This window comes from Coprinopsis cinerea (assembly GCF_000182895.1).
Source record: "Coprinopsis cinerea okayama7#130 chromosome 3 map unlocalized cont3.3, whole genome shotgun sequence".
Taxonomy (NCBI): domain Eukaryota; kingdom Fungi; phylum Basidiomycota; class Agaricomycetes; order Agaricales; family Psathyrellaceae; genus Coprinopsis; species Coprinopsis cinerea.
In genome coordinates this window covers 1,965,742-1,992,666 of record NW_003307542.1, presented here as the reverse complement: position 1 = coordinate 1,992,666, position 26,925 = coordinate 1,965,742, and the positions used below count along the sequence as shown (strand labels likewise).

At 50.9% G+C, this 26,925-nt stretch overlaps 15 protein-coding genes across 15 annotated transcripts; 10 read left to right on the top strand and 5 right to left on the bottom strand.

Annotated features, from left to right (window-relative positions):
* Positions 1 to 36: 36 nt before the first annotated feature.
* Positions 37 to 1,453, top strand: CC1G_07360 (hypothetical protein; the record flags this gene model as incomplete). Its single annotated transcript, XM_001830393.2, has 2 exons — positions 37 to 192; positions 272 to 1,453. 2 exons carry the CDS (start codon positions 37 to 39, stop codon positions 1,451 to 1,453), a joined length of 1,338 nt encoding a protein of 445 aa, XP_001830445.2.
* Positions 1,454 to 2,370: 917 nt separating this feature from the next.
* On the top strand, positions 2,371 to 3,075 carry CC1G_07359 (hypothetical protein; the record flags this gene model as incomplete). Its single annotated transcript, XM_001830392.2, has 2 exons — positions 2,371 to 2,663; positions 2,991 to 3,075. The coding sequence occupies 2 exons, from the start codon at positions 2,371 to 2,373 to the stop codon at positions 3,073 to 3,075; spliced, it is 378 nt and encodes a 125-aa protein (XP_001830444.2).
* Positions 3,076 to 3,434: 359 nt separating this feature from the next.
* On the top strand, positions 3,435 to 4,232 carry CC1G_07358 (golgi transporter; the record flags this gene model as incomplete). The annotated part of the gene is made up of 5 exons (XM_001830391.2): positions 3,435 to 3,453; positions 3,666 to 3,757; positions 3,820 to 3,998; positions 4,057 to 4,138; positions 4,191 to 4,232. The coding sequence occupies 5 exons, from the start codon at positions 3,435 to 3,437 to the stop codon at positions 4,230 to 4,232; spliced, it is 414 nt and encodes a 137-aa protein (XP_001830443.2).
* Positions 4,233 to 4,563: 331 nt separating this feature from the next.
* CC1G_07357 (hypothetical protein) lies at positions 4,564 to 5,596 on the top strand (the record flags this gene model as incomplete). The annotated part of the gene is made up of 4 exons (XM_001830390.2): positions 4,564 to 4,596; positions 4,652 to 4,783; positions 4,841 to 5,400; positions 5,449 to 5,596. 4 exons carry the CDS (start codon positions 4,564 to 4,566, stop codon positions 5,594 to 5,596), a joined length of 873 nt encoding a protein of 290 aa, XP_001830442.2.
* A 43-nt stretch (positions 5,597 to 5,639) lies between these two features.
* Positions 5,640 to 6,986, bottom strand: CC1G_07356 (guanine nucleotide binding protein beta subunit; the record flags this gene model as incomplete). The annotated part of the gene is made up of 5 exons (XM_001830389.2): positions 5,640 to 5,855; positions 5,908 to 6,173; positions 6,351 to 6,426; positions 6,482 to 6,821; positions 6,878 to 6,986. 5 exons carry the CDS (start codon positions 6,984 to 6,986, stop codon positions 5,702 to 5,704), a joined length of 945 nt encoding a protein of 314 aa, XP_001830441.1. The 3' UTR covers positions 5,640 to 5,701.
* Positions 6,987 to 7,296: 310 nt separating this feature from the next.
* On the top strand, positions 7,297 to 8,921 carry CC1G_07355 (hydrolase; the record flags this gene model as incomplete). The annotated part of the gene is made up of 6 exons (XM_001830388.2): positions 7,297 to 7,315; positions 7,466 to 7,700; positions 7,755 to 8,059; positions 8,116 to 8,524; positions 8,579 to 8,777; positions 8,862 to 8,921. 6 exons carry the CDS (start codon positions 7,297 to 7,299, stop codon positions 8,919 to 8,921), a joined length of 1,227 nt encoding a protein of 408 aa, XP_001830440.2.
* Positions 8,922 to 9,633: 712 nt separating this feature from the next.
* CC1G_07354 (lysine/arginine permease) lies at positions 9,634 to 11,090 on the bottom strand (the record flags this gene model as incomplete). The annotated part of the gene is made up of 8 exons (XM_001830387.2): positions 9,634 to 9,714; positions 9,770 to 10,189; positions 10,248 to 10,332; positions 10,389 to 10,496; positions 10,559 to 10,658; positions 10,726 to 10,734; positions 10,791 to 10,943; positions 11,003 to 11,090. 8 exons carry the CDS (start codon positions 11,088 to 11,090, stop codon positions 9,634 to 9,636), a joined length of 1,044 nt encoding a protein of 347 aa, XP_001830439.2.
* Positions 11,091 to 11,601: 511 nt separating this feature from the next.
* CC1G_07353 (hypothetical protein) lies at positions 11,602 to 12,441 on the top strand (the record flags this gene model as incomplete). Its single annotated transcript, XM_001830386.1, has 2 exons — positions 11,602 to 11,808; positions 11,869 to 12,441. 2 exons carry the CDS (start codon positions 11,602 to 11,604, stop codon positions 12,439 to 12,441), a joined length of 780 nt encoding a protein of 259 aa, XP_001830438.1.
* Positions 12,442 to 14,243: 1,802 nt separating this feature from the next.
* CC1G_14208 (hypothetical protein) lies at positions 14,244 to 14,706 on the top strand (the record flags this gene model as incomplete). The annotated part of the gene is made up of 4 exons (XM_002911629.1): positions 14,244 to 14,379; positions 14,435 to 14,532; positions 14,595 to 14,614; positions 14,703 to 14,706. The coding sequence occupies 4 exons, from the start codon at positions 14,244 to 14,246 to the stop codon at positions 14,704 to 14,706; spliced, it is 258 nt and encodes an 85-aa protein (XP_002911675.1).
* Positions 14,707 to 15,013: 307 nt separating this feature from the next.
* CC1G_07352 (hypothetical protein) lies at positions 15,014 to 15,483 on the top strand (the record flags this gene model as incomplete). Its single annotated transcript, XM_001830385.1, has 2 exons — positions 15,014 to 15,153; positions 15,219 to 15,483. The coding sequence occupies 2 exons, from the start codon at positions 15,014 to 15,016 to the stop codon at positions 15,481 to 15,483; spliced, it is 405 nt and encodes a 134-aa protein (XP_001830437.1).
* A 574-nt stretch (positions 15,484 to 16,057) lies between these two features.
* On the bottom strand, positions 16,058 to 17,496 carry CC1G_07351 (arsenite transporter; the record flags this gene model as incomplete). Its single annotated transcript, XM_001830384.2, has 4 exons — positions 16,058 to 16,240; positions 16,296 to 16,646; positions 16,700 to 17,316; positions 17,343 to 17,496. The coding sequence occupies 4 exons, from the start codon at positions 17,494 to 17,496 to the stop codon at positions 16,058 to 16,060; spliced, it is 1,305 nt and encodes a 434-aa protein (XP_001830436.2).
* Positions 17,497 to 17,856: 360 nt separating this feature from the next.
* Positions 17,857 to 19,106, bottom strand: CC1G_07350 (bub2 protein; the record flags this gene model as incomplete). The annotated part of the gene is made up of 7 exons (XM_001830383.1): positions 17,857 to 17,995; positions 18,047 to 18,194; positions 18,244 to 18,334; positions 18,386 to 18,564; positions 18,621 to 18,709; positions 18,767 to 18,897; positions 18,951 to 19,106. 7 exons carry the CDS (start codon positions 19,104 to 19,106, stop codon positions 17,857 to 17,859), a joined length of 933 nt encoding a protein of 310 aa, XP_001830435.1.
* A 149-nt stretch (positions 19,107 to 19,255) lies between these two features.
* On the top strand, positions 19,256 to 22,549 carry CC1G_07349 (hypothetical protein; the record flags this gene model as incomplete). The annotated part of the gene is made up of 15 exons (XM_001830382.2): positions 19,256 to 19,414; positions 19,468 to 19,615; positions 19,670 to 19,746; positions 19,795 to 19,916; positions 19,973 to 20,132; positions 20,187 to 20,311; positions 20,360 to 20,427; positions 20,482 to 20,759; positions 20,817 to 21,090; positions 21,149 to 21,334; positions 21,388 to 21,515; positions 21,580 to 21,648; positions 21,700 to 22,032; positions 22,097 to 22,331; positions 22,389 to 22,549. The coding sequence occupies 15 exons, from the start codon at positions 19,256 to 19,258 to the stop codon at positions 22,547 to 22,549; spliced, it is 2,523 nt and encodes an 840-aa protein (XP_001830434.2).
* Positions 22,550 to 22,770: 221 nt separating this feature from the next.
* CC1G_07348 (hypothetical protein) lies at positions 22,771 to 24,751 on the top strand (the record flags this gene model as incomplete). Its single annotated transcript, XM_001830381.2, has 4 exons — positions 22,771 to 22,856; positions 22,909 to 23,526; positions 23,589 to 24,692; positions 24,727 to 24,751. Exons 2-4 carry the CDS (start codon positions 23,165 to 23,167, stop codon positions 24,749 to 24,751), a joined length of 1,491 nt encoding a protein of 496 aa, XP_001830433.2. The 5' UTR covers positions 22,771 to 22,856; positions 22,909 to 23,164.
* A 462-nt stretch (positions 24,752 to 25,213) lies between these two features.
* On the bottom strand, positions 25,214 to 26,827 carry CC1G_07347 (DNA primase catalytic subunit; the record flags this gene model as incomplete). The annotated part of the gene is made up of 6 exons (XM_001830380.2): positions 25,214 to 25,359; positions 25,412 to 25,516; positions 25,572 to 25,821; positions 25,873 to 26,101; positions 26,155 to 26,543; positions 26,603 to 26,827. 6 exons carry the CDS (start codon positions 26,825 to 26,827, stop codon positions 25,343 to 25,345), a joined length of 1,215 nt encoding a protein of 404 aa, XP_001830432.2. The 3' UTR covers positions 25,214 to 25,342.
* Positions 26,828 to 26,925: the final 98 nt, after the last annotated feature.

Here is a 26,925-nt window from a genome sequence, read left to right as displayed (position 1 = left end):
TCGTTCGGCTCAGGGGGAGGGTGTATATATTTGAAAATGCCGTCTAAAGGACACCGGAGCAGCAGCACAGGCAGACTCGCACGCACGAGCTCAGCAACCAAAGTCACCAACAACCTTCAGTTCACCCAGAAGGACCTACCAGTTTCGAAGCACTCAGATAAGGGGAAGAAGTCTGGAGGATATGCCAATGATGTTAGTCTTCTTTCTTTTCTTTCTTCTTGGGCTTCTTTGGGAACCGGACAAACTGACCTCAACCCCTTTTCACATATAGAAGACCCCAGCGTTCAACCGGACGAGCAGCAGCCAACGCATTCACTCGAGAGAGCAGATGCAACCCTTGCGGCGACACAACCCGCCTCCGAAGGCCAATGGTGGAAAACCGAAGGCGGGATTCACAATCACCGCAGCTGAGGATGACGACGACGACGACGAATGGGTGTCCAGCTCCAGCGGTGTCGTTACTCCAAGTAACCAGGACTCGGACTCGGAAACTGCGTCTGAGAATGATGGCTCAGAGGTGGGGGCTCTGTATGCCCAGCACAACCAGCCGCCGAATCGCACAGGTCCCAGTGGGGCTCCGACATTGCAGAGGGTCGAAACAGCCCGACCATCCGAGTTTGCGCCGTCCACTCCCAAGAACGAGGTTCGCCTCCCAGCTCCAGCTGCTGCTGCGCCATCCCATACCCAGGGTTTACACGGCCACCCTTCCCATGCCGATGTCCATAATGCCCAGCTTCATCATCTTCAATCACAACTCAGAAATCTCGAACTCGAGAGTGCGAAAGAAACCCGCACCGATCAGGCTCCCCCATCCCGGCACGGTTCTCGACAATCACATAGCAGAAGGTCCTCGAGACCGTCGTCAACTTATTCATTTTCTAGTAAATCTGATGTTCGTCCCCACCCTCTCATTCGAGGACAATCGTTCGGCCATCTCAACGTCGCCAAAAACTCCCCTCTTACCCCTCTCACAGCGGCAGCCCCTCCACAGCTATCAACATCTCCCTCTTCCAGCATCCATGAAGACCCACGGAACTTTTTACCCAGTTCTCCGGCTTCAACGTCGGGTGGTTCTTTCATAGATAAGACAAACTTAGATCACCATCGGCGCACGTCCTTTTCTTCTGCCCGCTCGGTGGCTACCGTCCCCGTTCAGCCAGCGCTCCGTGCCGAACAAAGCCGAAATAACGACAGAACACGCACACTCTCAACGATGTCGACATCGTCTTCTTCTGCTGCACTCTCAGCCTTATCGCATCTCCCTGCAGTCACACGACCACCCTCACCCCAAACAATTGTCTTCTTCCCGCCGGTCAATCCCCACGCAAACACAGAGAACATCCACCCATTGCTGCCTGGGCCTTACCTTAATAATCATTTGACTGTCTTGTCGCGAAGGATTCCTCTGAGGGAGTCGTATGACCGCGTTATTAAAGCGAAGCAAGCTTTATGAACCCCCTCGTGTTCTGCGACATACTTATACCCTGATAATTGTATGTGTGGTGAGCACCTTCCCTTATCGAAGAAGCCTTTGACTTACTCCGAGAACGTAGTGTAAAGACAACCCTGTCTTATCTCGCTTTCGAATTGGACACTTGTCATATATGGACCTTCAGTTAGGTGTTTAAGGTAGTAATTTCAATTCAGACTAGTCCCACTGCGCGAAGAAGCTGTCGGATTCAAGTGCGACGCAGGAGCAATAAAGGTACATTGAAGTGAGAGAACCCCTATCGAAGGCGAACTTGTGCGAAGGAGCTAAGGACATTTCGGTTTTTCACTTCATTTGATCTTGGTGGACCCGTTACTGTGACTGGGATTTGAAGATCTGAGATCTGAAGGCTAATCATCTATTGTAGATTCGGATCGACGCATCTATTGCACTTAGAACACGGAGGCTTGTCAGGCTGGCGACGGTCGTAAAGGCCATATTTGTAGCTTTTTAAGGCAAATACAAGGTATATGCAATTCAAGTACTCCGGCGCACGGGTCTATGCACTAGGAGAGAGAGGGCCACTATGAGAAATAGAAAGCCGGGATTGTGAAGCCGCAGACTCACTGTATGGTACGTCTGGGCGTGCTATACGCTACCTGGGGGTTCGGCCCCAAGTAGACCCTTAGCAAGATGTTCTCGGGATCTGACAACAGGGTGCATGGATGAGACGATTGACATCAAAAGAGACAGAAGGGCGAACAAACCTATCAAGATACCCATGAACGCTATACGGGAATGCGTGCCCCAACACAACATTCCACCCCTACTGGGCAGTGGCTACAAAGCGAGATGGCGCGTCCTCCATCCCGAAAGTGACCACTGCCTAGGCAGCCAGTACCCCATACCCAGACTTGTGGACACCCAAGCCAGGATACAGGATGACTGTAGCCCACCGCAAGGAGCCAAGCATGGAGCTCCAGGGTACCGATCCCCTTCACTCAGCACGCAAGCCCCTCCCTCCCTCCCTCTTCCCTTCACTACAGTCGAATCGGTGGATCGAATCGTTCGTCGGCGGATTTGATACTGGCGATGCGTCGGACAGCAGCCAATCTCTTCCGCTGGTGTCGGATGTCGATGTCGGCGTCGGGGCTGCTGGTGTCGATCGTTCTGGAAAAGGTTACTGCCACCGCACACAAATAAGTTTCAGTAAATGGGATGAAGAGGGTCAGGCGTACGTCTGTTCTCATCGGGCCCGCTGATATATATGGGCGCTGCGCAGCGCATAACGGCGGTCCAAGACAGTTGATTTGTGTCGCACTAGAGGATCCCCCCCTCTCTGGCGTTTAAGTCGGGGCACATTCGCCCCGATGCTTTCCGCGTGCGACGGTGGATAGCTGCGAGAGACCCAGCGGGTCCGTTGTCAGTACTGTAGGCATGAGACGTGGACACGTTGGACTCACTTGGCTGTACTTGGACCCTGCTATGGCAGGTTCTACTCATCCCGGCGCCAGGATGTTACAAGGGGCCCCTGTCAGGACCATCGTTAATGTTTACACAGAAAAGAGAATGAGAAAGGCGTACGGATTTTCCATTGGTGCCCCGTTTCGAACCTGCCGAGTGTAATAATGAGGAAAGTGGACTGAAGGCTGGGTGCGCTATATATACCACTTTTCGTCCTCCTTTCTCAATAAGAAACCGGGTGTAAATCAGGAGGCCAGACATGGTACTAGACTGAGATATATTCCAGTCCGAGTCGTTCGCCTCGATTACAAGTTCCAGTTTCAAAACCTCCAGTACATTGAGTAACAAAAAGAGTAGACGTCATAGAGTTCTGAGGGACTTGGTCAAAGGCAACGGCAGTCGCGAAGCATATTCGAGTTCCAAATAGTCAGGAGTAGTTTTCAGTCAAGTATCGTTCCAGACCGACATTGACGATCCATTGCAAGTTCTCGCAGGAGCCCCCAGTAGCAGAGTCTAGAGAAGTGAAAGCAAGAGAGCCAGAATGGTTGAGAGCCAAGCTGGTATCGCATTTACGTGTCCAATAGCTTCTATAAATAGAACGCCCAATTGACACGCGACCAGATTCACAGCATCGACCGCGGCCACGACATTAATCCCGTTCACTACCATCTGCAGCGCACCCTGAAATAACCAAAAATGTGGCTCACAGATGCTCAGAGTTCGTCGTTCGCCTCGATATCTTGCAGAGAATTAGAACTCACCATGTTCATAGAAATCGGAGTCGCGCTCACCACGTTCGGAGGGCTCTTCATGCTTCTTGGTGTAATGCTCTTCTTCGACGGAGCCCTTTTGGCTTTGGGAAATGTATGTTGACTATTATGTTCACTTCACTGCCCAAGGTATCACTGACATCTTCGCTTGTTCAGATTCTATTCGTTTCCGGTCTTGCTTTGATCATCGGTCCTCAAAAAACCTTTGCCTTCTTCGCTCGCAAACAGAAAATTCGCGGTTCAATTTGTTTCTTTGGTGGAATCCTTCTTGTCTTCCTCAAATGGCCATTCATCGGGATGATTGTCGAAACGTTTGGGTTCTTGAACTTGTTTGGGTGCGTCTTGCCACGTCTACAACCACTTATACCACCATTCACTGACCCTATGCTACAGCGACTTCTTCCCAGTTGTTGTAACATTCCTGCGCCAGCTACCCTTCATTGGAAATATCCTTTCGTTGCCGTACATTCGAGGGGTCCGTCTACTCAGTGCTCTCCGCCATTCATCGCTCACGATACTGCTTGCAGTTTGTCGACCGCCTCGCTGGTTCACGCACGTCAGCTGTATAAACGACATTATCACGACTCCTGCTTATAGATATACATTACGCCTAATGAACTGCTTCGACGCCCATCCCAAGTGTTCGAATATGCCCGACAGTGAACTCAAACAAGATGCGCCCCCTCTGAACCATCTTTAACCGCTTGAATCTACGCGCAATAAACCCTACGACCCAAATGCCCACGCCTCAGATTTTGGCTGTGTGTTGTTCGCCTGTCCCACTGCCAGTCTCTGCCAGTGCAAGTGTATTCCTGAACTTTTGATGGCGGGTGAGAAGACGGACCGCTTCCCTACCATTCTTCTTTTCTTTCCCCTCGCCCTCAACTTTAACGAGCGACAATGCCACACAAAGTCCTCGCTGAGATCCTCGAGGTACCTGCTATTCAAAGATCTCATTGCACAACCGTGGTCTAATTCCTTCCTAAAGAAAAATTACGCGAGGTTTAGGCAAAGCCATCCAGAGGAAGGTCGTCGGAAACGCATTTTGCGAACATTACGCTCCAATTGGCCAGATGGATCCTACCCGATCGACAACTCAACCGTCGACATCAACCTGGAGGTTCTTTACTTTCATTTTCTTTTGCAAAACTGTCACTACAACATTTCTTTCTTCTAGGAGCTTGACTCAGATCCATACGATGCGTTCCTCGAGTTAGATACTCCAGGTATCCTGCTACGAACTGATTATTCCAACGAAGAAGCCTGGCAAGAATTCCTTGCCAAGTTTCGAGAATCAGAGCGAGAGTTGCTCGAATCTTTGCGTCCATCTCAACCCGAAGCATTGAATTCTGAAGCAGCGCCAGCGAATCCTGTTCAAGATGTTCACATGAGAGATAACAACGACGACAATGACTCTGACAACTCGGAAGAAGACGGAAATATCCCTGACGCTGTCATCTCGGTGTATAGTGCTGCGACTGTCGAGGAACGCGCAACTTTGGAAAACATCTCCAACATCACGGCGCTCGGATTGTTCAACGACGTCGATATTCGACCGGCGGTACCACCACCACCAGAGACGAAAACGCGCTACAATCCCAACAATGTCTTGATCAATAAGAACGGCTGGCAGGAAATATACACTGGCTGCACATTGTGGCTATTCGACCGCAAGTCCCTCGAAGATCAGTGCGTACGGGTTGTCACGCCGTCTGGGGATTTATATGGAACAGCAACGTGAGTCGAGATTATACCTCGTTTTCATTGAAATTGACACTTGTTCAGTGGCGACAGTTGGCGGGCAAGGGTCTCTCACATTGCAGAGCTGCAATTCAACATGACGTACCTTGGGATGCAGATCGACTTCGGTGGCCTCGACAGATGGGATCCTCAAGAAAGGTCTCGCAACCTGAACGAAACTAGTGCTTTCTGAATCGATCAATAAGACAGCCATTTCACAACCCAGTCATTTCCGTGTTTTTGAGATGTTTTTGTCATTTGCAGAAGGGCGGCTAACGAAAAAACAGTATGATCCATTTTATGAGGTGACGGTCCAGACACGGAGTGCGTTGTCAGTGAAGCCAGCGAAGAGAGTTTGGCCATCGGCGGACCAGGCGATCGAGACACACTCGGGTTGTCGGGCATCCTCACTGACATCGGTGTAGGCGGGCTTGAGCTCGTCGACGATGGACCTATTTTGAAAAGATCAGTGCGTGCCAGAAGATGCTGAAGCGTCCTACTCACTTGCTCTCAAGGTCGAAAATCTTGACGCAGCTGGCGGTGGCAGCGCAGAGCCAGTAACGGTTGGGGGAGAAGACAAGGGCGTTGACAATGTCACCGGCCTCGAGGGAGTAGAGGTGCTTGCCCTCGTTGAGATCCCAAAGCATGGTGATACCGTCCTTGCCGCCGGAGGCAGCAAGCGAGCCGTCGGGAGAGACGGCGACGGTGTTGATGTAGCCAGTGTGGCCGTAGTGGTTGGTCTTCAACTTGAACTTGGAGAGTTCCCAGACCTAAGAGAAATCATCAATACTACGTTTTGAAAAAAGCCGGGTCAAGATTGAAAAAAGCGTCAGAGATCTTGGTGGAAATGTTGTCTCATAGAGCGTGTGCTCTCTGAAGTAGCAAATATTTATTCTATGCATCATACGAACGGTGCGATTGGAATAAAATGGGATGCGGAAACTGACCTTAACAACCTTGTCCCAACCACAGGAGACAATGACAGGGTTCATGACGTTGGGGCTGAATCGCACGCAGGAAACCCTATGAATCGAAACGGTAAGAAGCTGGTCCAGTTGGCAGTCCAACGTTTACGGACCATTCGGAGTGACCATCCTCCTTGATGTCATACTTGCATTCACCGAGGGTGTTCCAGAGCTTGATCGTCCTGTCACGAGAGCCAGAGACGATTTGTCGGTTGTCAGCACTGAAGCTGACGGAGAGGACGTCGGAGGTGTGGCCAACAAAGCGACGGGTGGTCTGGCCGGTGTTCAAGTCCCAGAGTCGGAGAGTGTGGTCCCAGGAGGAGGAGAGGGCGAACTGGCCATCGGAGGAGATAACGACATCCGAAACGAAGTGGTTGTGGCCGTGGAGGATCTTTTTGGGGTATCCGTAGCTGACGTCGTCGCGAGTCAATTGCCATACAATGATGGTCTTGTCTGTCGAGATGTTGGTCGATGAGCGCGGTAATTTGAGATAATCCAGGGAAACTGACCTCGCGACGCGGTCAAAATCATGTCAGGGTTCTCCGACGACGTGGCGATGGCGGTGACCCATCCCTTGTGGCCTTCCAACGATCCCAGGAAACGCAAAGATTCGGCCATTTTGAATGCAGAAAGCTTCGTCGATGGCGAGCTCGATGGCCTCTGAGAAATTGATGTTGTCCCCTGTGTGGGAAACCCGGTGGCTATCCACGTGATCGTCAGCTACATAGCTTTCGGACATTTCCGTGATGTGCCGTGCGGCACGACTCAAACCTCCAATCCTTTCAATCGCAGTAACGCCCCTTCGTTCCACTGATGGCCCCTATCCCGGTTATAAGTAAGTCACAGCTCGTCCGTAATCATTCATCGCCGTTAACAGTCCTGCAGTTGATACAGATCCAGGCGTAGATGACATTATCGCAATGTAATCATGTTTTTAGGGAGCGTCGGTTGGCGGCTTTAACATCATTGCAGTCTTTTGGCGCTCGCATCTCCTGAGCTCGAGATTATAGCATTCCTGGTCTCTTACGGTCGGTTCCAGAGGAGCTTCTACATACATCTAGGCTGAGATGACTTACATTAACAGGTAACACGGATAGAGACTCATCAGTGTGCGTTCTTGGCAACATGTCATTCATCCGGACTTCCTGAAGACCGAGGGTCTAGCCTGAACATCTTCAAGGCCTATCAGGCTGTGGCTCGTCATCTCGAAGCATATCCAAATGATGCTTCCAGGTTCCCTAATTACAACCCCGCAAAGCCTCCTCTGTTGCTGTGTGCTGCGGCTCGTCCTCTGGAAGGCGAATTGCATAGTGCCCAGTACTTCCACGGAAGGTAAGTCCACTTAAGATTTAATCTCGGCGACGAGTCAGCGCTTAATGGACGTAGAGATGGCCTTGCCGGTATATCCGAGCGTCACCCGGACCTGAATGTCGATGATGTCGAGTCGTTCAATGGGCAGCATAAATGTGTCCAGCTGGAAGAAATGACACCAGATAATTTTCCTGCCATCGTCTCCGACTTACTTCGTCAACATCCTCCGCGTTCGGTGACGTACATAGCCCTGGGACCCCTAACCAATCTTGCCCATATAACGAGGCATGACCCTGCAGTCATCAATGAACGAATCGGACGCGTCGTTTGCATGGGTGGTGCATTGGACGTGCCCGGAAACACCACGCCGTGCGCCGAGTGTAAGTAACTCCCTTGAGAAATTATATGGCCAATGCAGCTAATGTTTCTCATCAAGTCAACTTTTACGCCGACCCTTTCGCTGTTAAACGCCTACTCCTGGACCCAGAAAACCCATGCGCTCTACCGGTGGACCGCTTCATCCTCCTCCCTCTTGATATAACCACGCCACATGAACTCCGCTTCTCCTTGTACAAATCCAAGGTGGATCCAGAGTTCGAAAACACCGCTCATCCATCCCGACTAGCAAACGGGAAATCCCCCCTAACCCATTTCACGAGCGCGTTTCTGGAGAGAACGAGGGAAGTTATGATGGAGTTTGGGAATGACGCTATCGAACTCCATGACATCGTCGCCGTGTGGTGTGCCATCGAGAATCCACCGGGGGAAGCTGACCCTGAAGCAACGAATCCCTGTTCTCTCGGTATCGGATGGAGGGCCAGGAAACGCATCTTTGATATTGAGCGGTAAATGCGTTTTACCTTCCTATTATCTCACCGCTCACCGGTCACCCACTTCAGGTACGGTGAGCTTACGCGTGGAATGCTGGTGGTTGACAGGCGTGTAGACGCTTCTGCCTATGCCCCGGGAGCCAACCGCGCTCAAGTGCAGAAAGAGTTGGGAGATCTTCATTGCAGTGAAGGATTATGGGAGTCGACTGCTGTCCCTGCTCAAGTCGACGTCGAGGAGGCCCCCGCTGTCACTGGGGAGCAGCAGGGGGTATGGTGTATGACGCACACGCCAGGTCCGGGGAAGCTGCTTGAACTGATGTTGCATCGGATTTGGAACGCTAAACTACAATAGTGGTCCGTCATCAGGGGAGTTGCTCGCCTGCAAATTGTGGGTTCCAACATCTTCCTCTGAGACTTTCCCTGGAACATTCTGTTCCTGTCTGATTAGCGTGATCTCTGACGCAAAGTCAATTTCGTCCAATGGGACGAGGGTATCCGCCAAAACGCGTCTTAGAACAAGATACGCCACCGGCACAAGGAGACTGTCAAAAGTATATATGAACGGTGTCGTCAGACCAGACGGCTTTGTTCTTCAGGCAACTTACCAGTTCAAATAGTTATACAAAAAAAGGGCACCGTCGAAGCCATTGACGAAAGATGTCCAGCCACAGGTGAGAACGATTAGGACATTCATGGACAAAGCATAATACTTTTTGGCGTCTAACCATCAGAGATCGTTACACAAGAAGCCACGCTGGCAGAGTACGCACCGTGAGATATGGCTGTAAGGGACTTTTGTACGGCAATGCCTCTCTTTCAATCCCTTGTTCGCGTAATCCGTCGAAAAACCTCAGGTACGTAATGCATATCACTATCCAAGAGACCAGGCCAGCTGTGGTCACAATGGACATAAGCCACATAAATGCTTGCGAAGCTCCACGGTCTACGCTCAAAAAAGAAACCACGCCCCATGCTGCAGATGCCAGGACGGCGATGTAGGGGACGTGATAACGGTTCAATCTGAGGAAGAAACGTGGAGCATTACAGTCCAATGCCATGCCATGTAGCGTCCGAGACGCTAAGAAGGTGCAAGCATTCGCCGAACTGACTGCGGATAGAAAGATCTAGGAAGCAAGTTCAAGCGAACCCTCGAATGGAAATGCAGACCTAGTGCTTACGACTCCGTTGCAGAGCGATGGAAGAGCCTAAATAACCATGCAAGGTCAGATGACTGGGTTTGGAAGTTGTGGATACTCGAACCTTAATCCCCGAGTGGCTAAGTGCAATAACAAAGGGACTCTGAGTGGCAGTTCCTGTGTGTAAACCAAGTCGACGGTCGTCCGCCGGAACCAAGATAGAGATTACAAAAACGGAAACGACATAGAGAAACACCACCCGGATGAAAGTAGTCTTCAATGCTGCTGGTATAGTTTTGCGAGGGTTGCGAGTCTCGGCGCCTGCGATGGCTACGACTTGCACATTGCCATAAGCAAACGCCGCGGAGATCATGGTCGACCAGAATCCGGCTAGCCGGCCCTCGTTCCCCTTGAAAATGTATTCACGAATGAGCGGGTAAGGAGGGGACCAATAACGTAGCCCAATCGCCCCGGCGCTGTCCCGACCGAAAACGCCCAGATCCAGCAGAAATCCCGAGATGATAAACAGGACTATAAATGCAACCTTCCACCACACAAAAGCTTCAATTATCCTGGAACCTGCAAATTGGCCACTGCCTTACCTTGATAAAAGCAAAGTAGAATTCGAATTCCCCATAGAGCCTTACGGGACCCAAGTTTATGAGAGTGATTGCAAACCATAGCACCCTGATATCACGGAATTAGCGCTATCTTCTTCTGCCATTATCTCCAGGATGACGCACCCCAAAGGAATAACAACAGTTAGGTTTGGGTTCCAGAAGCCGAGTAAAGTCGTGGCAGCACTAATCTCCGCTGGCATTGTCACTGCCATGGAATACCAGAAGTTCCAACTAGTCCACGAGATCAGACCCTCGTTTGGAAGTCAAGGCTTGCTACCGGAACAAAGACCTACCCAATGACAATACCAGCGCTTCTGTCGATCCACATAGCAGCATGGCGCACGAAGCCACCCCCGACAGGCTTGAACGCACTCATCTCGGCGGATATTAACGCTATATATAACATATGGGTCAGCCCGAATTCAAGCACAAGACTGGGAATACCTATTGCAGCAGTTACCGTCCCCATCTATGGGACCGATTAGAAGGAAACTCAGAAGTTTGCGAAGTTGTGAAGTAGCATACCGTCAAGAAGCCTAACACACAACCTAATGGGCCCGCTTGCGAGAGCGCCTTCCCACTCGACAGGAAAAGACCCGTCCCTATCATGCCCGCGAGTGCGATCATGGAGAGGCTGTGAGACCGAAAGTGTGTTGAGTCGCTGGCCAGCGGCGATGTCTATCAAGGAACTCGATGATGATGGACCCACTGTCTTTCCTTCAGTCTGCGTCGCGTACCGCCATCCCCCCAGGATAGTGCAGCCTCGCTGTCGAGACGGATGCCGTGGGTGGGAGATGCTGAAGGCAACGGAGTATAGCCGTGCATCGATGTCACAATCACAGTCAATGGCGGATGGAAAGCTTGAAATTACCCGAGACGAAGATGTCGATGTGGTGGGGAGAGCCCAACGCAGGTGATGGAAAAGAGCAACCTGACAATTACGGTTGACCTGAAATATGTTCCGAATGGAATTAAGTGCATATCGCCGTGTCACTACGCTTGGTGGGGGGTTCCGGTACATACAATACACCCACAGTGTATGGAAAGTGACGTTGAGTAGTCACTCGGTCCAAGGGACAACCCTAGAGAGCAAGGACTAAAAGGGAAGAAACAAGACCACTGAACTAAATGTTTTTTGAATTCGAATTTGATTGAATTGATTTGGCGGAGTATCGCAGAAGTTGAAGAAGCGCTGGTGAACTCACCGGCAGTTGCCGTATGTTCTCTTACGCCATTTCACCTCAACTTTCACCAATAAGTACGAAGTGACATACTCCATGGACTCTGTTCAGTCTCCTTCCTGGCCCACTGTCTACACTCCTCACTGGCTGAAGTCATGACTCGAGGGCGCAAGAAAGACCTCACCATCCCCCCAACGCGCTCCCTCGTCCAGCAGAGGGACTATCGTGCTCGCAAGGCACACTATGTTGCAGAACTCGAGCAGCGCTGCAAGAAGGCAGAGGAAGAGAACAAACAATTACGCCAGGAGCTAGAGCTCGCTCGCGCAAATATGTCTGTTCCATTCCTTTACAACCCGTTAGCAGTACGTCCCGCAGTCCCATCGGGTTTACGTCGATTGTTGCTTATCTCCTCCCTGTTCCAGGCAGAAATGTCTGCGGAACTTCTCCAAAGCTTAACGAGAGCTTCGGACTCCCTAGTCAAATTCCAGGACTTTGCTCGCCGAAATCCATTGGAGAACTCTACTGCATCCAGTTCAAGACTAGAGGACGTGAGGCTGCCACCTCTGCAGGAACCATTCCACACGACACCGCATCACCTGCCTCCCATACTTCCTCCTGTCCCCTCGTTGTCCTATACTGGTGGTCATCAAAGCCATGGTGGTACTGGTCACCACCCCAGCGGCCATACTGCTGTCTATCTCCGTCGGAACCATTCACCTCGGAGAGGGAGAAAGCGCTTTTGTCTCGAGAACTCTCCATCCCCTCTACCGGATGATTACCCGGATACCGTGGACCACGGATACGATTCGTATCCACAATCATCACCGGCTAGACCTGGGTCGAATTGTTGCGGGGGGTACATTGACGGCGACTGTTATTGCGACAAACGATCAGGCGCAAACGAAAGACGCGCCGATTTAAATGAAGGAGCGTCCTCCCGATACCCACCACCGCCATCATTTACTTCCAGTCGTAGCTCTTCGGGAGACAGGTGATCCTGGGGGAACGCCGTATGATGATGGAGTTCCTGTCCATTTTTCGTTGCTATCGTTCTCCGTTACACCTATCTTCGCAGCGTAGCTGCAGGAAAGTGGTCCATGGTGACACGTTTCTTCCGTACAAGTGTATTCTACTTGTGTGTTAATTCTTGATATCGAGGGCAGCGTTGGCTCCAGGCCAGTTCAGTTTGTACCGAAGGTACAGCGAGACAGGTTAGGCCAAGAGGAGGGTCATATCATGACGATGAGCCCTCTGGCGATGGGATAGATCCTGACATCAGGAAGGGAGGAAAACACTTTGAAGGGGCACTTATGTATGCACAAAGTTACACATACAATCTGTCACAGATTTGGGCCTGGCTGCAAAACCGTGAACAGAATGCATGGCCTAAGCACAACGCAGGTTGCCATTGTACCTGAAAATCCACTGCCGCCGTTGACGTGGTTGGACGCTTGTTCAGAGACGTTGTGAACGAATCTATGGAGATCCTCTTCGTGTCTGTTTCATCACAAGCAATTGGTAGCAGCTAGACGAGCTTTTAAGGGCCGGGGAAGCAGTTCATGATAGTGCCTGAGTTTACCGCTGTAAGTAACCGCGCCAGGCGAGTACCGCGTTGACACAGGTGCCGTGGAGCACCCCCTAGCATTTCCGGCCCTGTAGCCTCAGTGAAATAAATACATACATAACGAAGTTACGAAGGGGTTCTGTAGGGCCTCCCAGCGGGTGAGTGTGTCGGCCATGACCACTTCCCGTGCGCTCACATGTGTGGGTTGTGGATGACATGTGGGAAGAATTATAAGATTGTATGGGCTTTTTACGAGACGTGTAGGGTAATAAGAGGATAGAGAGGAGCTGTCAGCAACTGTAGCTGTGAGTTCCCGTCTTTTTACCAGTAACCATCGCCTACATCGCATGCCAACTTTCGAATGTACATCACAATTTAAATCCCTAGCAAGACCGAGTTTTTAAGCCGATATCCGAGATACTCTTGTCTATAGCCTGATGATACTAATATGGGCGTGTGCGATTGCTAAACACATCTGAAGCCCAACTTCGAAGTGGTTGCAAGCGCCGAGATAACGGAGTTACCTCATATCGTGACACTACATTGTGTTCTCCTCGTATGTGATCAGACGGATATCAGTTGGCGTTCTTCACGTAAATACGCCTCTAGGAGGCCAAGGGGAGACCATACAGTTTGATCAGGTTCCCAACTATGCCTCATCACCGCACTTGAAAGCGCAATACTCAGGGTCCGCATCTTTGCTTCTTTACGGTCCATCCGACCCCGACTGTATCTCTGGTTCTTGACATCTTCTTGCATCTGAAGCGTTTTGGGACTCGGAAGCCTGAGTCCGTGGCTAGGGACGGTTTCACTTGAAAGAACCTGTTTATCTCAATATGATATTTAAGTTATATATTGGTGGTTGTGTTTTGTCACAAGCATAGCCTGCCATCAACGCTGTAACACAGCTGTGGACATTCTGTAGGGCCAGTTGGAGGCGCGCTCCTTTGAGAGAAGTCAAATCTTACCGTTTCGGGCGACGGATCATGATTCCGTGGACACGGATGTGATCGCGAAGTGTTGACTCCCAAAGCGACCTTCACGGCCTTTCGCGCTTCACCCAGAATCGAGTGGGCGCTGTTATAAGAACTGCAACGCACCCTGCGAGCTGAAATCGACCGAAGGTGTGCATGACACAAACAAGGAGCCGTATCCTGATATAACTACAGGGCACCCTCAACTTTCTATTGCGTACTTTATCGTCTCTTCCTACCCAACGGTGTCTAACGTTCCATGGATAACCTCTCTTTCCCAACCGCTTTGTCCGTGTCTGCGGGTCAGGCAAGGGTTCCGTACCCGTTCCTCTCGCCGGATGAAGCTTTCGCTCTTTCTTCAAGAAACCTTGTAATCATCGCTACCGCAGCGGCAAGTGATCACTGCGTCCATTGGAGATGTCTGAATCGCTCTAACTTGCGATGTTGCAGATATGGATTTGGGATTTCGTACTGTCTCTTCCCGGGGACTACCAGCTACGAAAGGCTCACTCGATAACGCCACCCTGCATTGTCTATTTAACCTCGAGGTAGGTTTCCACAGAGCATCCTGGTTGACTTCCACCGACCTCTACGCATTCCCGCACTGCAGGTTGGCAACCTTCGGGCTCTGTGTGTATTCTATTATCTTCGCAGGTAGGCTCAACATTACCCGGTTCTCGCCCATCTTACGGAGAGGCGCGTGCAGTCCGTCCTACAGGTAACTGCGATGCCAACGACCTCGCCATTTCAGCGATAACGGTCCTTGCAATCGGGGCCTGCACATTGCTTGTACTCCTCCGCGTCCGAGCGACTTTCTATGATTCGCCATGTTTTATCTACATATATTGTGGATTCTGGCTGGCCCACCTATCATTGACCGCCGCGACATACTTCGCGATGCGTCGCCCTGCTATGGCTGTTGGAGAAACAGAATTTTGCAGCCCCAGCGGGGTCAACCGTTTGTACACGGCCTCGTCAGCCTTTCTATGCCTATATCACGGGGTGATGGTGCTCAGCATCTCATCACGCATGGCTTCGATGGCCGGCGGGGCCAATAATTCTCGCACCACGGCCACGGGAAAGGTCACTTTCATGAAGAATATCCTTCTCGGAAGTCACCTTCCGCCTTTCTCGCGAGGGATGTTGCGCAACACCCAGTTCTATTGCCTGTAGGTTTCTGAATACAGCTGATATCTACTATTGCCATGTCGCTGACCGTACGTCCCTATCTTAGAACAACCTTGATACTTGGTATTCTATGTGTTGTGTGGTCAATCGTCCACTATGATTCAGCCTACTACGGATCCCTCTTCACACTTCCCAACGTCGCAGTCATGAATATCATGGCTTGCCGTGTTTATAGGAACACCAAACTTGATGGTGTACAAGGCACCCAGCTTCCCTGTGTTGCTATGGCCCAGATCCAATTCGAGATCAACCAGAAGAGCTCGGAGTTGACGATGGATCTAGAGCACTCCCAGGGCAGGGCGAAGCATTGAGCGCTGAGCCACGGAACTAGCCAGTCCACTACCAGTGTACAATGTACCGCCACTACCTATACCCCTGATCAATTCCATTACGAGGAGGAGGTTGCAGAAATCAGTTGAATGCAGCCTTGAGTGGCACGATGCTCTGACGCGCGACGATGGCGAAAATCTGAGCTCAAAGGTCTGTGGAACACACAAGATCATACGTGCTGCTGTGGCGAAGCTCTGTTAGCGGCCGTGGAGTGGTTCGGAGGGTGGCCTTAACCAGAGACTAGAGAATCTGTAGAATACGGTCAGTTTCGCCCCAATGTGTGGCTCGGCGTAGTGGTTGTGTTTGTTGCTGGACTCGGGCTCGACTCAGATGGTCGTTGTTAGAGAAGAGGTGTTGGCGGTATTTCACGAAGGAGGCATACAGCTCGGGGATTGAGCCCCGCGAAGAAGTGGTTTCATATTGGACTAGAAGGAATCAGTCAGCGCGTCTACCAAAGGACTCGTATGGTTTAGACCAGAATTTCATTTCCACCTGTCAATTCATTGCATGGTGGCTTGAAACAGAAGTAGACCAAGTTACAAAGATCTCTACCTGTTAATTTTTGTCATTGAGGGTAACATTAGCCACAGTTGGCCAGTTGAGCTTGTGTCGGAGGTAAAGGGAGACCCAGGTTAGGGCAAGAAGCACGGGTACTTCAATGAGCGGGCCAATCGTCGCAGCGAGTGCCTGCTCCGAGTTGACTCCGTAAACAGCAATGGCCACAGCAATGGCCAGTTCCTATGACCATGGATTAGGATATATCACGCTGCAATGTTGTGATGTCTGGACTTACGAAATTGTTACTGGCAGCCGTAAACGCCTGCACTGTGGCCATCTCGTACGTGAACATACTTCGCTTCTTTTGATCCTTGTTCTTCGACAAGTAGAAGACGAAGAAAAACGTCAGGAACCACATGAGGACAAAGTAAACAATGAGTGGAACGAAGACTCTGAAAACAGGGCGGACGTTGGCGACAATGTTTTGACCTTGGTAGGCGAAGAGGACGAGAATGGTGTAAAGAAGACCCAAAAGAGCCAGTGGACCAAAGAAGGGAAGGAACTTCTTCTCGAAGAACTCCTTGCTGGTCAGCTTCCACACGACAAAGCGAGTGACGATGCCGGCTGCAAGGGGGATACCGAGATACTGCATTCCATCAGTCAGAACGAAATTCGACCTCCAAAGAACCGAGAACTCACGATCAAGACTGAAATCGCGACGTTTCCGTAATCCAAATGCAGCCTCCCATCGTCTGTATTTCCGATGACGTTGATGAAAAGCAGAGACAATGGTGAGTACAGAATAATCTGTAGAACTGCGTTAACTACAACCAGGATGGCTGCATAGTCTGCATCTCCCCGTGCAAGGTCGTTCCAAATCATGACCATCGCAATGCAGCGAGCAATCCCGACCATGATAACGCCAGTTCGGTAGGTGGGCAGATCGGGAAGTGTCGCCCAAGCCAGACCAAGCATCAAGAAGGGTCCCACTGTCCAGTTGATGGCGAGGGATATGCCAATATGGATCCAAAGTTGTTTGGACTTGAAGAGTGCCGGTAAGCGCTCGTATTGAACTTTGGTGAGAATGGGCCACATCATGACGATGAGACCGATGGCTATGGCTACATGTCTTGTCAGGCGAGGAGAGATCATAGACGACGGAGGATACATACGCAACGACACGTTATGAAACTTTGCAGCATCCAGTCCGTCTTTGATTGAGGGGACGTACTCTCCTAGCACGACACCCACTACCATTGTCACAATGATGAGGGGTGTGAGGAGCTTATCAAAAATACTGAGCTCGGAGAAGATTGCTTTTTGAAAAGTGTGAGCGACTGACGGTATCGAGACGATGCCATGCAATACTTGCCTTTGAACTGCAGCGATGACGCTCTGGGAGAGTCCTTCAATCCTTCGTCATCTGGCTCCATCCCATGGTGCACTTCAGGGGTGACTAGCACCTTTTCAGAAGGTAAGGAAGGATATGAGGACATCTGGTGGAAGATGTTGAATGTGTTTTGAGGGGACAGCAGTTGAAAACCTCTCGGTTAAAAGCAGTATCCACTTTCTCCTCCACGACTTTTGATTTTGATTTTGATTTTGAATATCAAAGGTCTTGGCAGCACTATCGACGAACGGCGCGGGTTCGATCCTTGATGGGGACGACATTTTCCAAGCAGTTCTGGAAGAGCAGTACCATAAGCAATCAACACTCGTAACACGGTCGTTATAATCATACATAAATAACAGAGCAAAGTCCGAGTAGCAGACAAAACAAGAGAGAGCCGACGATAGCAAGATAACGCACTACGATAGCGAAATTTATGAATTTATGGTCCGTGGATTGCCCCAAATTATGAGTGGTGCACTTCATATGGATGTCTGACGAGTTCATCGTAAAGATCGGCTGGAAGATCCCGAACAAGGGTCACTGCTATGCCGATCACAGGAGTGGCTTCCAGCGGAGGGAAAGTACGAAGTAGTTTCATTGGACTTGAAAGAATCAGTCAGCACTTTAAGATTAAGAAGGGAAGTCCGACGTACCTTGAAGAGGCCATGACTTCGTCCCTCATTAGTAAGAGCTGGGCAATCACGCAGAGGACGTTGAGATGGACGCCGAATGCGAGGAGGAAGTCCCATAGCTGGAGAACTTGATCGAGAGGGGGCGTACAAGCGCAGAGGGTTAAGACAGCTGGTAAGGTGTTAGCAAGAGTGTCTCCGTCGACATGACAGCCACCCACAAGGAAAAGCGTAAAGTTCGGCGGATAGGTTCTTGGACCGCAGATGGGCATATAATTCGGGGTCAACGAACTTCAGACAACGGTCCAGTAGCTGGACATGCAAGTTGAACATGGTGTTTGAGCATTGAATCGCGCCACTTACTCGTAAGCCTTTATGGACTCCTTCCAGAGTCGGTTGAACATACAGGGGACAGGCCTCTTCGATGAACTTGGCAAAGCAAAAGAATGCCTCGATTTCCGAAGGCATGGTGTACAGGAACGGCGCAGCAAGGACATTCATCCCCTGCACGTAGGTAAACCCGAGTTGATCTTCCGGTCTATCTGGTACCAAAGACAGTTTTCAGTAAAATCCTGGTGAGACATGGAGAGTCGCTGACCATGGTTCCTCCATACAAACGCATCTAGGAGGCGGACCAACATGTCCTCTCGAACGCGTTCCTTGAAACCCTTATCCGTTGCCAATGTCCTGTCAGGTACAAGATTGAGCCTTTGCGCCCACGCCTAAGAGTGGCCGACTACAGACCGGAATGTGTCGTTTCTGATCTTCTCCCTCACTTCGCATGGTCCTCGCGATACGTATCGAAGGTAAGTGTCACTGGGCAGTTCGTTGACGCGTAACAAGATCTTCCATATTCGAGGACGAAGATTGGGATCCTGTAGGGATTTTCCTGTCAAGGGTACACGGTCATGAGGGCAATTCAACATACCGTCTTGGACGGGATTCCTTCAACAAGGATCATGCGTCGCAACCGTTTCGTGCCATCGTCGACCTCTCCTGAGCGTGATTTTGAGCCTAGCTTTGGTTGATTGAGCAGCTTGTTGAATGCATGAGCGGTGGCTGCTGGGGAGTTCTCGGAAGGCATAAGGAGGCAGCAGACAAGAAGAGAACACCACCAAGGTTTGCTCCGCTTATGTCAGGCCTAATCAACCGCGACCCGGGCTTGGCGCAACCGCAACGCGACGTTGCTCAATCTCTTCCTCAACCACCATCAACCCAATACCTGCATCTCAAATGGACGTACCTTTCAGCTCCTCGGGCGCCCTAAGTCGAGCGCATTATAACATAGTCAGAAAGGTGGAGACTGCCTCAACACCCCAACAAGCAGACCAGTTATTAGCTTTAGAAATCAAGACCACCCATGAACGACTCTCGAAACGCTCTCTCACAATCGTTAGTCAAATCAAGGCCTAGGTCTAGAAATACAGACGTTTACCTTCAGGTAGAAAGAATGCAAGGAATGTCTGGTCATCCTACTTTACTGTGCATCCGCAGCTACCCCAGGATACCTCCCTCACGACACATTCGACTTTGGCCTGACCCACGCGTTAAACCTCGCGGCCGCGGGCAAGTCCATCGAAGATAGGCGTATAGGTAAGAGCGTCAGGCGACTATATGACTGCATTAGGCTCACCGCTACCACACTAGGATATTTGTATTGCACTGAATTAATGCCTGCTGACCATGAGTTGCGATTAATGATGATCAACACTATTCGCAAGGTTGTAACAATCGTCGTCTGGAGTGGCACCCTTTCTTAACCCCCGTTCCAGGATCTTGAAAGTGGGGTCGTCGGGAGACTCTGCCTCGCTCTGGAAAACTTGATTTCCATGGCAAACGAGGACATAGTGCCTGCAGTCAGGGATCCCCTGCAGATTCTTCTCTCTCATCCACAGTCAGTAGGTATACTGGCTACCTTTCTAGAACATGACGGTTGACGCGGCATTCTAGAGGACCAGTGCGACGTCGGGCTATCCTAGCCATGAGGTCGTTGTCAACTTTCGACTCTCAACTGCTTGGACATAACGCTCAGTTAATACTGAAGCGGCTCCGAGACCACGATGAATCTGTGGTGAGCGCCGCGTTGGTCGCTAGTGCAGGTATCCCATCGGTAAGCTGTCATGCCTCATCGTGCTCAACCGAGGTGAATCCTTAGCCATATCAGTCCAATCCCCATTTCCCAAAGCTCCGACACGTCGTGAATGGGATGATGTCTTCCATTGAGCCGTCGGCTCATGATCAAGCTTCCACACCGTCGTTGGCAGTTGTTCAATGTCTGCAAGCGTTAGGGTAAGAAAGGCACTCTGTTCTCCCTATTTTAATTTAACTGCGTCATAGCATGTCAGAGGAAAACATTCCATTCTGCATCGACCTGGTTAAATCAGCATCCCTTGCGCGGAACCCTGGTGGGTGCCGTCTATTAGACCTTCGCCTGCACAACACTAATACTGTGCCTTCAGCCCTCGTGTTGGGACTATGCAGACTTCTGTCGCAGCAGACGCCTTTCAGCTTGATTGAAGCGGAGAAGAAATGTGGCATGTCTCTGGTCCGCGGCTTGCAGGACTATCTTACGTCCCACAATTTGAACGACCAGTATGTCTATTTGGCTTGCTTATTGGGCTTGGACCCAGACGTTTGGGCGGGAACGTCCCCTGACCACCCCATCGTCCTCGAACCCTGGGAAGTGGAAAAGATAATGCAATATTTGGATTCCCCGGATACTCTACTTCGACGAATGGTACGTACCACCTCAAGTCTTGAATCCACCGATGCCGTCGACTAACCAATTTTCTAGACAATTACGCTAATCGCAAAGATCGATCAAGGGATCATAGCTGCGTACCTTTCCAAGTGTTTGGAGCATCTTCGGCCGGGACTGGATCTCCCCACTTTAAACGTACTCGCCATTCGATTACTTGATGTAGTCGAAGTCCTCACCGGGGACGATGGGGAGAAATATGCACAAGGCCTCAAGGATTTACTTGATCGCCTGTCATCGAATGGTATCATGGATCGACCCCGGGTTCTGGAAGGGGTTGTCGAAAACGTCCTCCTTTACATCAGAGCCTGTGAGATCTACTATGCAGCACATTCTGTTGGATATCCTATTGACGTGCCCATTTCCAGCCAATCACACTTTCCGGGTGTCTTGCGCCACCACCCTCCTGACCTACCTCATCGATTCTGCGGATGATGTAGGGCCAACGTTCCTGATTATCTGTTCGGCTTTAACGATGGAAACAATTGGCGCAACTGCCGTTTCACCGGTCGAGCTTCTTCAAGCCTTTTCTTCCAGCCTGAAGACATCTTCGCGTACGTCAATCTGATCCATTACAAACGCGCGATGTATTAATCAAGTAGAGCAGCCATTGTGCAGGACACTTCTCTGCTCACTGTCCTGCGTCTAATTGCAGAAGTCGATGAATCACAGGCTACAGGGGCACTGGAGGTTGTGACTGAGCTGGAGAGACGTTCCGGAAGGCATATACGAAAGGTGAACTCAGTGTCGTCTAAAATAGATGTATTTTGACCGAGTGTACGGTTCCAAGCGCTGTCAGCAAGTCCTCGAACTAGGCTCAGACCCAAAGGCGCTCCGCGACCGCATTCGGGCTTCTCCGTCTTCCACTGTGGGTAGTCGAGACGATGTAAGGGCTAATCTAACCTCTCATTCCCCTTAGTTACCAGACTTTCTGGAAGCTTTAGAACGCCCGCTTAAGCCAGTGCAAAAGCCCACTACAGCTTCAAGCTGTCCAGGATCACCCAGTCGGAGCTCACCTAAACTTCGTTACACTGCCTACGAGGCACCCCAGGCTATTCCTAGGTTACGGCACAAACGTTCGTCGAGTGCACACGGAAGTGTTCGATCGGACAGTGTCTCCGAGAAAGGGTTGGACCGACGCCGTTCTCAAGACGTCGAAGCCCTTCAACTATCCTTAGCTGCAGTCTCGCTCGGTATCAAGCCTGATATCCCCTCACAAGATCGAGGGTCAGAAGCTCCCGGATTCCCGCAGGTGCGTCACCCTTTTCCCAATTCTAGCCTAGCCATTTCTTATCACAGCACTGGCTGAGTTGTAGGATCCACCAAGGTCCGATCTAATCTCCTTGGACTCCCCATTTGTGTCGGAGTCAGATACCCAGGGTGACGATTTGTCGGTCTCTGAAGAGTTCGAGGGCAAATGGAACGGGTTGGGGGATGACCAGGGCGCACGAGGCTGGTGTGGCACCTCTGTTACAGCTGTGCTGCGAAGACTGCAGCAGCTGAATGGCTTTCGCCTCAAGTTGTTGCCTGGCGACATACCACCCTTCTTCGGTATGTTCCCCTTGTTCCCGACATGCACCGAAAACCTTACTGTTTCATTGTGATCAGGGGAGTTGAAAGTGATATTGGAAAATGGTGGAGGTGAAACCCAGCAGTTGGTTTTGGTCCGGATGAAGGAATCTGAAGACGACAGCTGTCTTTGGAGATTGAAGTGTGCAGATGAAAGGCTGCGAAAGAACGTGAAGAAAGTGCTCAGTGACGACGACTGAGGGGGGCCAAGACAGAAGTAAGTTGTATTAGAATCATAAGGCGTTAATAGAAGGCAGTGTTGGTGGACAGAAGGAGAGGAATGAGTCATTTTGAATGGTCGAGGGGATCTGAGTGAGGAGAGGACGGCGGAGTGGAGCCGGAGAATCGTGGGAACGTTGGACCACCCTGGATGCCCAAAACGAAAGATGGACGAAATTTGTTGTTCATCATTGAGTTGGCTCTTGCCACAAACCACGACGACGTCGCCTTACAAACAACAGCCAAACCTGCTTGCGTCCTTCAACTTATGATTCTTCCCCTTCCAATGTAAGCTTTTCTCGTTCCAGTTCCTTTATAAACCCTTACAATTCTTCTCTAGACTGGTACCACTGATCAGCACAATTATCTTCGCACCACTTGTTTGCGCCCTCGTCGACACAGACCGACCTCCTTAGGACCAGCTTGGACCCACGAATTCGCTTTAAACTCTTTCTCTTCACCCATGGGATAATTTGAATATCTCTTTCCAACCTGGTTGCCCGCCCAACTCGCCCGCCTCTAGATCAGTACAACTCCACTCCCTCAGCATCACCCAGAAAAATACAGAAAACAAACTAAAAGCATCGACTACCAAGATGATCAACGCGCTCAAGAATCCCTCTTTCTTCCGCCCCATGAGCAGGCCATCGTCGCCCGCTCCCGCCCCTGTTCCCGTCCAAGCCGAAATGGCTTTGAGCGACAAACCTGCTCACCCCCTTAACAAACTATCACTAAACAACTTCCGTCGCCCATCCCCCGCCCCAACTCCTGTGCCTGCTGCAACCCCTTCACTCATTCAGGACGGGACCTATCTAGAGATGCTCAGTCTGAAGTTCAGCGAGGCGGTGTCCAAGGCTCTGGCCCAACCGACGGGCCCGGCCAACCCAGGTGACTTGCTGTCAGGAAAACGCCCACTACCTGCTGGCAGGGGTTCCACGCTTGGGGCGGTGATTGCTAGGTATGTCACTTTTATCCGATTAATGACAACCGGGCGTCGCTTACGATGTCATTTGTAACCAGTGAGCTGAACGCAGCGCGGGGCAACGCGCATCTCCATCGAGCAATCATCAGATCCCTCCACCGCCCACTCTCTGTTCTGCTCAGCAATCTCTCCTCCATTCTTCTCCCCTTGCTGGCTTCGCCTGCCTTCCTTACACCCAAGGCGCCGACACCACAGCTTCCAAATCCAAATGCAACACAGATTCATGCCCTTGGCATTGCCAAGTTTGCAGAAGAACTCTTGGACGTCTTCGACAGATTAGAACTTGGAACCGATAGTGACCCTAGAGGGGACGGTCTGAAGGCCGTCCGCGAAGGGCTAGTGTCCTTGATTAACAAGGTTACGACGCCTTTGATCATGGGCATCCGCAACGAGCTAGTCGCGCTCGTGGAAGCCCTCGAAGTCCCGGCCAGGATTACTCTAGCCCCCAAATCAACAGTGGTCTACCACCCATCCATCACCACACTACAGACGGTCATGCCCTTGTACGCAAAGGCATTGGCCAGATATGCGTCTTCTACCTTCGCTCAGTCTACCTTGGCTAGTCTTCTCATTTTGGTCTTGTTCAAGGGGATGGTTGCGCTTGCACATAGACCCGACTTTGGTCCATCGCACCCCCCGTCTCCCGTTGTGATGTCACAGCCTGCCAGCAGGAAGCGCAGGGGATCCCCTTCCTCTTCTACCACCCCTCCTACCACCCCACCAGCATCGCGTTTCATGCTCAAATTACCCCCTTCTCGCCCTCCTTCGCCGACTGGTGGAGGTGGCGCTGGATCGGTCGCGGCTGATTGTCGCGCTCTTTTCCAACTGGTCAACACTCTTCCACGACCTTCGGCCGATAAACAGACCACCAGGTTGGCTCGAGAAGCTGTAGATGAGGCGTTCGAAGGCCTTCAAGCCTTGGGCGTCTTCCTGGATGGTCTCCAAAAGATGGATGGAAAATCTGTCACGGACGTTGTCGCCGAGTTGCAGACGTTGACTCGTGAAATTCCGACGTTGATCGCTTTACCACCACTTCTTCGCATGTTCTGTCCCCGGGATGCTGCAACGGTATCTGGGATGTTGGGTCTCTCTGAGGAGGAGTATAGAAGAGGGATCCTTACTGGGTTTGGTCGGGCCGAGGAGTGTGCTGATGCAGTTGGCCATAGGGTCCTCCAGTACCTCCAAGGTTCGCCAGAAGTGAACGAAATCGTGATCAGATGGCTCGATCTAGAAATGGAGATGGATATTCAGTCGCCCATGCATTGACTATATGGCACCCCGCGACAACCTCAACAACAACAATATCCAAACCAACGACAATCCGGACGGCAAAAACGGCTCGGTCTGGTGTATGAAGTATTTATTAGAGTTTGTATTTCCTTTTTGCTCAATGGCCATTGGCTTTTCTCTCTCGCTCTTTCTGTCCCTACACCTTCCCAAATTCTGCTCGTCGACAATGGACATGGTCCTGGTTCTCAGCTCTTAACTTATATCTAACCTAAAACCTGCTCCAATTACACGGCATAGCTATGCGTTGCGTGCATCGTTTCGGACAGATTGACTTCCTTTGTGCTCGTCCATCTCCTTCCATGGCATAGACTTTCTGGATCGCGCGGCGGCCTTGACTGGTATATAGTTAGTCTTACGGTACAATTTGGATTCAACATCATGTACAGTATGCGACAGGTGGGATAGATGCAGTTTGAACCGAACGGTTGGCGGGAATAAAATAAATAACGCAGTGTAGAAGTAATATACAGAGAAATCCCGCCAAATCTAGCTGAATTGGTATCTACCAAGACATGGTGTCTGCTACGACAGTCAGCGTGAGAGGGACCTTGAAAAGGAATAGACTGCACACCTGGATCCTGCTTGGCTTTTCTCTTCGCGTCCAATATCCCAGAAGCATGCTGGTCCAGCATCTGGATATACTTTCCCAGTGACGTTCTGGCGGCCAATTCACTTTCTGCCAACCCCGGTTTAAATTGCGCTCAATTAACAAGGTGCCGAGTTTGACGCACCAGAAGCATTATCCCCATCCACGGGAATCATCTCATCCAACTCGGTCAACAGCTGGCCCACCGTAGGCACTTTTTCTGGGTCAAACTCGTCGATTTTCGCTGGATCCACGGGCACACAGACGCGTCCTGTCTTGGGGTGGACACAGAAGGGTGCCTTTAGCAAGTGATTGCGGTGTTTGGAGACCTCAGCGTCGATGCGGGGGTAGGTGTAATGAAGGATGATATCTTCCATTGCATGCATCAGTTGTGTCTTTCCAATTGTTAGTTATAAACCTTGGCTGGAAAGGAGAGACAGACGCACCCGTTGTGGACTGTTCTTGTCAAATTCTCTGGCCTCAGCTTTCAGGTCTGCCCACTTTTCGTCTGAAGACCTATCAGGATCATTGCTCCATTTCCTTCGCAGCCTTTCCGCCACTTGAGGAATAGGCACGAATTCCAACAGTGTTTCCCAACCATTTTCTGAAGCGAAGCAATCTTGGTCACCAAGAATGAGATCAGAAAAAATGGGAACGAGCTCCTCCAGTGCATCCCTTTTCAATCAATCCAGTCTCGATCCCGAGTATTAAAGCAGAAGACCACTCACTGAAGGGGAGGTGGTAACACCTTGCTCGCAGTCCGGACATTCAACTTCTTACTCGTCTCCCTACTGCCCACATTAACCACATTCATCCAACCCACGATTGCCTTCCGCTGCGCGTCGCTCAGTTCCATCGCCTCCACGTCCGATATCCACAAATGGATGCCTCGTCGACCAGAATATACCCATAGCAGCTTTTCATAACCAAAGTGTTCGCGGATGGAGCGGTCGAGGACTTTGACGGCGGCAGAGATGAAGGTCCAGCATCGCTTGCAGATGGCGGCGTCGGAGCAGCAGGTACGGACGAGGTCGTAGTCAGTCATATCGATATCGAACACGAGCTCGCGAAGGGTAGGCGTGAAGGACCCCGGGCGTAATGTTTTCTTGTCTCGTGGCTAGCACACCGCAGCGGTTTAGCCGTCGCGAATGAAACGCTTCAGACGACGCGACTTACACGTCCAGTGTAAACAGGCCCGATTTCGAAACGAGTTGGGTTGAGGTGGCATATGTCTTTCTTGAGGTCCTCTGCAGAGTTGAAAGACCTGTATCGCAGATATACATCGCCTTGGAGAGTAAATGCAAACTCTCGATGGGTGAACATTCGCGTTGGCATCGAATCATGGTTCAGCCAGCTGTAGATTGACTTGAATGGGTATAACCGTCGGTAAAAGGTGAGCATGGCCTCTAGTAACGACATTAGTCCAGATGTATCTTTGAGCACACAAGTCAGGTACCTGGGGCCAGAAAGTCGATTTCGTTGGCCATTCGGGTGGAAGA